This window comes from Delphinapterus leucas, chromosome 2 (genome assembly GCF_059928025.1).
Source record: "Delphinapterus leucas isolate spDelLeu-1000000601 "Yukka" chromosome 2, BTC_Dleu_Yukka2, whole genome shotgun sequence".
Taxonomy (NCBI): domain Eukaryota; kingdom Metazoa; phylum Chordata; class Mammalia; order Artiodactyla; family Monodontidae; genus Delphinapterus; species Delphinapterus leucas.
This window is the reverse complement of record NC_143130.1, coordinates 121940511-121949307: the sequence shown is the minus strand read 5'-3', so window position 1 is coordinate 121949307 and position 8797 is coordinate 121940511. Positions and strand designations below refer to the sequence as shown.

The following is an 8797-nucleotide window of genomic DNA, read 5'->3' as shown; positions in this document are numbered from 1 at the left end:
CATTATTAACAATAGCCAAGAAGTGTAAGCAACCTAAATGTCCGTTGTATAAGGATTTGCACTATTTGGTTGTGCTCACTGATGGCACTTGATTTGTACTGGCATGCAAGGAAATACTGTGCAGCCAGTAAAAAGGATGAAATAGATCTACATGTATTCACTTACATGGAATGATGTTAATTGGTATTAAGAGAAAACAGTTTGTTACAGGACACTGCACATGCAATATATAAAATATACATTATGGGGACTTCCCTAGTGGTCCAGTGGTTAAGACTCCGTGCTCCCAATGCAGGGGGCACGGGTTCGATCCCAGATCAGGGCACTAAGGTCCCACATGCTGTAGTGAGGCCAAAATATATATATAAATATATAAAATATATAATATTTATATACATTATGAATATAAATACGATTGTGAGCATATCAAAAAGACTTGAAAGTTACAAGTAAATTGTGCATTAGATTATTTTAATGTAATCCCATAATAAAGATATTTTTATTTGGGTATCCTTTTGTACAACTTTATATCTTAATTATAGTCATCAACAGCCCTAAGTGAATAGTAAACTTGTGTTGAAGAGCAGATGTATGTTTCAAAAGTAAAAACTACACTGTACGAATGACAAACTATGAGGACAGCATTTATAAACTATTTAGTCAGTGGCCTATGCTAACCATAATGACATAGTTCAGTCCCCTGTGTCTACCAGTCAAACCTCATTAAGGGAATTTAAGCCTGGAGATGTCATCAGAACCTGACTTGGTCCATTTGGGCTGCTATAACAGAATACCACAGATTGGTCAGTTTATGAAACACAGAAATGTATTTCTCACAGTTCTGGAGGCTGGGAAGTCCAAGATCAAGGTGCCTGTAGATTTGTTGTCTGGTGAGGGCCTGCTTCTTGGTTCACAGACAGATTGTCTTTTGACTGTGTCCTCACTTCGCAGAACGGAACTAGCTAACTCTCTAAGGTCTCTTTACAAAGGCAGGAGGGCTCTGCCCTCATGACCGAATAATCACTTCCCAAAGGCTCTGCCTCCTAATACTATCACCTTGAGGGTTAGGATATGAACATATGCATTTTGGGGGGACACAAATACTTAGTCCACAGCAGAACCCAACATACAGTGACTAAAGGGAAACAAAATCCTAGAGCCAAGGTTACATGGTGAATTGTTTTCCGAGTCCTACTAGAATATAGCTGTAGGATGGGAGTTCAACTCAGGCCTGGGTAAGCACCAAACTGATTACGGAAACTGGGATTGGCACAAATTTTGGGGTCAGCAAAGTTAAGAAAGAAACTGGATAGAACCTACTAAAGTTTTTCAAAGTGCTCTTTGAAAAATGAGTACTGTGATCAGATACATTTTATTCATCCTCTTTTGTCAACTTTATTTAATGCACATGAATGGCATGTTACAAGTTCTGAAAAATCAATAATCAGCTTAATTTTGTTTAGTATTTGATTAAAGTACCATTTTTTTCAAGAAACACTAAAGTTCACATAAATAAATATTGTAAGGCATATTATTTAGGAAATATTATTTTAAAAAATCTGGTGGGAATTTGGTAATATGTATAAGAAAATATCATCTTAAAATGGACACAGGTCAACTTGATCTTTCTCAATAATTTCTAACACGTTTTTATATCTTTGTCCCCAGGTGGCGAAACTGATAACCTGAACCACTTTTCATCTAATTTGGCCTCTAACTGGCTTATTCTGCTAAGAGACACAGATGAAATAATCTTATTTTAAAAGGGAGAAATGAATACAACTTTAATAAAAGTATTACTGCAAGTTAATAAATGCATAATGTCCTCCTGCCAAAAAGAAGTAATGAATCTTTTACATGAAAACAAATACAGGTGCAATCTAATTTACTTGGTCCACGCTCGCACAGACCTGATTAAACTACCATTTGGTAGCTATTATTTTCAAAATAACTACCTCTAAATTCTATATTTAAAATGTGTAATTTCTCAATGAACTTAAAGTTTTCTACCTGTGATAAGAGTTGGAAAGATTTTCCTCTTCAATTTCTCATTAAAATCAGAAGATACTTTTAATTGTGAAAGGCTCGATAAACCCTAAAGCTACTGATAGCTACTGATATATTGGTAGTCTGCATATTTACGATTACATTAGTGGTTTCTAATATCTTTTATTTGTTTCTACATTCCTGAAAAATATCCTTATGCCAAGTTGAGTTACTAGAAAAATAAGTTCTCAGTTAAATATTAGAGATCCTACAGCTAGCTGGAAAATAAAGATGTAACTGCATTCAAATAATTTCTTATACCACTGGTCTTCTGTACATGCAAAATTGCCTTCTTTTTTATGTTTCTAGTCCTCAGGAATGTTAATTCTTCTGTGTGAGTAGTGAACATGCTCAGCCACTAGCTATGGAAGAGTTATACATAAGTTAGAACAAATTGACACTTAACCTTTATTAAATCAGTCCCTAGCCCCACCCCCTAAAGATCAAATCAGCAAAGAATATGAGGCTATAACAAGGCTACTTGTGGTATTGGTTGGAGATCTAAACTCTTTATGGTAGACACTGCTGGCTGCCTACCCAATAGCCCCTCTCCCCTGTTTTCTAACAGAACCATCTTTGGTAGGAGTGCTCACCTAAAAAATTACATTTTCCAGCTTTCTTTATAAGTAGAAAATGTCATAACTCTGGTAAATGAAATATAAGTTGAGGGTTTCTTGTAACACTTTTCTCCCGTTAGGACAACAAGAAGTGGTGGTACCTTTTTATCCTCCCTGGAACGTAGATTCGAAGTAAGAGATAAAGCAAACAGATCATGACTAAAAAGATGAAAGCGATACACTAACATTGATGAAGGAGAAATCTGGATGCAGCCTAGGATATTTAAGGTATTGGACAGCTGCTGCACCAGCCCTGAATTTCTCAAACCAGAATCAGTTTATGAGAAACAAAAATAAATCCCTAATTTTTAAAACCTCACTTAAGTCAAGTTTCAAGTGCAATATTAACTGATAGACTCATGACTTGCAACCCAACTCCTGGGAACTTACGGTCAAAGTAAGGAAAGAGTTATGTACGTACAGGTATTCACGGTAGTGTTTTCTATATTGAATTAACACTGAAAACAGATTAGATATCCAACAATGAGAGAATGTTTAAATTATGGTAAAATACAACTTAGACTACTAGGCTACCATTTAAAAATCAGCTTTTTGAAGACATAATAGTAGAAAAGATTCAAATATAAAATTACATCTGTTCCTTGCATAAATAGCAGAAAAACTATTGGTTGCCTGATCAACAGTTATTCCCAACCCCCTTTTCCTTTTCCATCTCCCATTAGAAAGACTGGAAAAGCTTACAATTTCATTTCCCCACTTTTCTTGGGGCTAGAGGTAATAATTTTATACACTCATGGCCAACAGGTGAACACAAATCCACTGTGGATATCTGGAGAAGGTTTTGCTTTTATGAGAAAAGGAACAGATGTGGAAGGCTCTGCCTCCTTCCCCCCTTTTCCTGTCTTGAATACAGACACATTGCTCTGCACTGCAGTGGCCATCTTACCATGAGGGAAAAGCTAAAAGACTTTCAGAGACCTTGGTATCGTGGAGTCACTGAACCAATGCCAGCTCCTCTAGACTTCTTGTTATGAGAGAAAAATAAATCCCTATTTGAAAAATCATTGCTACTTGGATCTTCTGTTGCTTAAAGTAGGAAACATTCCTACCTGATATAGAAATAGGTAAACTGGGACTTCCCTGGTGGCGCAGTGGTTAGGAATCCACTTGTCAATGTAGGAGACACGGGCTTGATCCCTGAACCGGAAAGATCCCACATGCTGCGGAGCAACTAAGCCCATGTGCCACAACTACTGAGCCTGTGCTCTAGAGCCTGCGGTCCACAACTACTGAAGCACGCTCACCCTACAGCCTGTGCGCTGCAACTACTGAGCCCACATGCTGCAACTACTAAAGCCTGCGCGCTCTAGGGCCCATGTGCCTCAACTACTGAGCCTGTGTGCTGCAACTACTGAAGCCGTGCATCTAGAGCCCGTGCTCCGCAACAAGAGAAGCCATTGCAATGAGAAGCCTGGGCACCACAGGGAAGAGTAGCCCCTGCTCACCGCAACTAGAGAAAGCCTGCGCGCAACAATGAAAACCCAACGCAGCCAAAAAAAAAAAAAAGAAAGGAATAGATAAATTGTAAGTGATATGAATAAAAGGTGTGATAGGAAAATTAAAACAGTCAACCTTTTAGGGTACTACTGAAAATTACTTGTAAAGAAAAAGTTTTGTTTATACAAGAAAACATTTAGGGGCTTCCCTGGTGGTGCAGTGGTTAAGAATCCGCCTGCCTATGCAGGGGACACGGGTTCAAGCCCTGGTCCGGGGAGATCCCACATACAGTGGAGCAACTAAGCCCATGCGCCACAACTACTTAGCCCACACTCCAGAGCCCGCGAGCCACAACTACTGAAGCCTGCGTGCCTAGAGCCTGTGCTCCACAACAAAAGAAGCCACTGCAATGAGAAGCCTGCGCACCACAATGAAGAGTAGCCCCCGCTCGCCGCAACTAGAGAAAGCCCACGTGCAGCAATGAAGACCCAACGCAGCCAAAAATAAACAAAAAATTTATAAAAAAAAAAAGAAAGAAAGCATTTAAAAATAAAAGTATAGAGCTTAAAGGGAAAATGTTAGACTAATTTTGTTGCTGACTATGAATACACGTGCCATATAATCTAGATTATCTTAATTCTAATACTAAGGACATTTATCCATTGTCTTTTGTTTTGTTAAATAGTCAAACAAAATTTAGTAACCAAAACACATTTTCAATAAAATTTTATATGTGTATATGTGAATAAACAATGAAACAGCACCAACGACCTCTGTACAATTTCGTCATACAGTTTCTGTGCAGGATGCTTCACCAATAAATCATTCAATTTGTTTTAAAAGCATGTGATTACAGAAAACTATTTAAACTGTTCAGCAAAAACTGGGTAACATCTTTCAAAGATACCTCAGATACTCATACCAACACAATCTATCTTCTGAATATCAACTTGAGTTGCACAGGTTAAGATGAAGACGCTTCACATAGTGCTGAAGATGTGATGCAATCAGTACTTGAACTGGCATTGCACTTCCTCAGACTCGGGCTGTCTTCATTACAAATATCTTCTATCCCTGAGAGATCAGTTATTATCAGGATGGCTCATCAGCTAAGTCACGTTGGTCAAAGTACCTGGTGAAAAAAAGAATTTACACAGCAAAGGAAACGATAAGCAAAACAAAAAACCTATGGAGTGGGAGAAAATATTTGCAAATGATACGACCAACAAGGGTTTAATTTCCAAAACATACGAACAGCTCATACAAGTCAATAACAAAAAAACAAACAACCCGATCAAAACATGAGCAGAAAACCTATATAGACATTTCTCCAAAGAATACGTACTGATGGCCAAAAGACACATGAAAAGATGCTCAACATTGTTAATTATTAGAGAAATGCAAATCACAACTACAATGTGGTATCACCTCACACCGATCAGAATAACCATCATCAAAAAGTCTACAAATAACAAATGCTGGAGAGGGTGTGGAGAAAAGGGAACCCTCCTTCAGTGTTGGTGGGAATGTAAATTGGTGCAGCCACTATGGAAAACAGTATGGAGGTTTCTTTAAAAACTAAAAATAGAATTACCATATGATCTAGCAATCCTGCTCCTGGGCACATATCCAGAGAAAACTCTAATTTGAAAAGATACACATACCCCAGTGTTCATAGCAGCACTATTTACAATAACCAAGACATGGAAGCAAGCTAAATGTCCATCAACAGATGAATGGATAAAGAAGATGTCGTGTACACACACACACACACACACACACAAATGGAATATTAGCCATAAAAAAGAATGAAATATTGCCATTCGCAGCAACATGGATGTACCTAGAGATCATCATACTAGGTGAAGTCAGACAGAGAAAGACAAATACCATATGATATCACTTATATGTGGAATCTAAAAAATGATACAGGGCTTCCCTGGTGGCGCAGTGGTTAAGAATCCACCTGCCAATGCAGGGGACACGGGTTCGAGCCCTGGTCCGGGAAGATCCCACATGACGCAGAGCAACTAAGCCCATGCGCCACAGCTACAGAGCCTGTGTTCTAGAGCCCATGAGCCACAACTACTGAAGCCCGCACACCTAGAGCCCATGCTCTGCAACAAGAGAAGCCACTTCAATGAGAAGCCTGTGCACCGCAACGAAGAGTAGTCCCCGCTCGCCGCAACTAGAGAAAAGCCCGTGCACAGCAATGAAGAGCCAACGCAGCCAAAAATAATAAATAAATTAATTAATTATAAAAATAAAAAAATGATACAAATGAACTTATTTACAAAACAGAAACAGACTCACAAATATAGAAAAACAAACATAGCTACCAAAGAGGAAAGGCGGGGGAGAATAAACTAGGAGTTTGGGATTAGCAGATACCAACTACTATATACAAAATAGATAAACAAGGTCCTACTGTATAGCACTGTGAACTATATTCAATATCCTGTAATAAACTATAGGGGAAAAAAATCTGAAAAAGAATATATATATGGATAACTGAATCATGCTGTTGTACACCAGAAACTAACACAACATTGTAAATCAACTATACTCCAATTAAAAAAAATTTAATGTATACTTAAAAATATTAACTGCAGCACTACTTGTAATAGCAAAAGACCACAAACAACCCAAATATTCATCAATAAATGGACTGACTGAATGAACTAGGATACATCTACACAGTGGAAGACTATGAGGCTTTTATAAAAAAAAAAAAAAAAAGAGGGAAATATCTGCACTGCTACCATGTGATTTCCAAGATCTGTTAAGTGAAGAAACAAGGTACAGAATGGAATGCTTAGTATGTTATGTTTTGTAAGCATGTGCAGAAATGCAGATATATTTATATATATTTGCTTATATTTTTTAAAAGAACACTGAATGGAAGGATAAATCAAAAATTAACAATAAAATGGATAACTACAAAAGGGAGAAAAGACGCTACAGAGGATAAAGGTGGATTCTAAAATGCTCCAAAATGTACCTTGAATTATAATTTTAACTTTGGAATAATGTAAATATTTTATGAAATTATAAAAGATTAAATAAAAACAGAAAATGACCAAATGAACCTTCTCCTATACTAGGTTGGTGGCATAACCACACAGAGGAGAATAATTTCAAGTTATCTTAAACATGATGTTCTGATATCCCTAGTGAGACATACCAGTGACAAAGAGAACTGCAAAGAATTTTTTAAATGTACAGAGTGAAGTCAGAAAAACAAATATCATATATTGATGCATATATGTGGAATCTGAAAAAATTGGTATAGATGATCTTATTTACAAAGCAGAAAGAGAGACACAGACGTAGAGAACAAACGTATGGATACCAAGGGGGAAAGGGGGGTGGGATGAACTGGGAGATTGGGATTCATATATATACCTATTGACACTATGTATAAAATAGATAACTAATGAGAACCTACTGTATAGCACAGGGAACTCTACTCAGTGCTCTGTGGTGACCTAAATGGAAAGGAAATCCAAAAAAAGAGGGGATATATATATATATATATATATATATATATATATATATATATATATACACACACACACACATATAGCCAATTCACTTTGCTGTACAATAGAAACTAACACAACATTGTAAAGCAACCAAGAAAAAAAAGAATTCTTAAACTGATTTCAATAGTTTTATTATCAGTAATATTGTTAGTATTATTCTGAAACTATTATGTGACTATTACAGGATAAAGCCAAAAATTATGTTAATATTATTAGAAACCAGAATTTTGAGCATAGAAGAACAGAAATAAAACATTAAATAAAAATCAAGTAGTCGGGCTTCCCTGGTGGCGCAGTGGTTCAGAGTCCGCCTGCCGATGCAGGGGACACGGGTTCGTGCCCCAGCCCAGGAAGATCCCACATGCCGTGGAGTGGCTAGGCCCATGAGCCATGGCCACTGAGCCTGTGCGTCCGGAACCTGTGCTCCGCAACAGGAGAGGTCACAACAGTGAGAGGCCCGTGTACCGCAAAAAAAAAAAAAATCAAGTAGTCTTAACTTAGAACTGAAATATTAATTTGAACTCATGATTTTATTTTTCTCTTTCTAAAAACTACATAACTTCCTAGCTCTGTTCAGTCTAAATGCAATGACCAAACGAATAACAACTAGCTTCCCTAATGTCCAAATTGTGGACTCTAGACACCATTTTCTACTTTAAAACAGGAACCAGCACTCCCAGGAGAAAAGAAAAGACTGATTCCAGATCTGGAGCCAAGTGTCCAAGATACATCTGAGTTATTTTGGCATACTAGAAAGGAAGAAAGCCGTAAAATAAAAAAGACTACTAAGGTTATATAACAAAAAGCATAGGAATTGATCTGAGGGGCTCCCACTGTCCAAAGATGGAACAATTTGAGCATCAAAAAGAATATTGACTGCAATATCCCTTTACCTGAATGCGATGGTCAACTTTATCACCACTAAAAGTGGGACAACTAGACATTATATGCTTCCTGATGTGACACAATAGCACACATACAGTCTTGTCAAACAAACAAACATACACATTACATATAATCAAGCCTCTAGACCTACCTACCAGTATGGAGGATAGATGAACCATTAAATACCATCATGAAGTTAGCTGTCAAAACCAAAATGTGGGAAATTTTACAAGTCAAAGGACCCGG

General features: G+C 37.4%; 1 protein-coding gene across 5 annotated transcripts in view; it reads right to left on the bottom strand.

Annotated features, from left to right (window-relative positions):
* Positions 1 to 8797, bottom strand: part of GEMIN2 (gem nuclear organelle associated protein 2) — a 37202-nt gene that overhangs the window by 9282 nt on the left and 19123 nt on the right. For 2 of the 5 annotated variants that reach the window (XM_089907645.1, XM_022570682.2), the window contains one exon: positions 4833 to 5253. The exons of the other annotated variants lie outside the window; for them this stretch is intronic. In XM_089907645.1, coding sequence (XP_089763771.1) covers positions 5214 to 5253 — 40 coding nt within the window. In that variant the 3' untranslated portion in view covers positions 4833 to 5213. Of the gene's footprint in view, positions 1 to 4832; positions 5254 to 8797 lie in introns of those variants that run through there. 5 annotated transcript variants of the gene reach the window in all.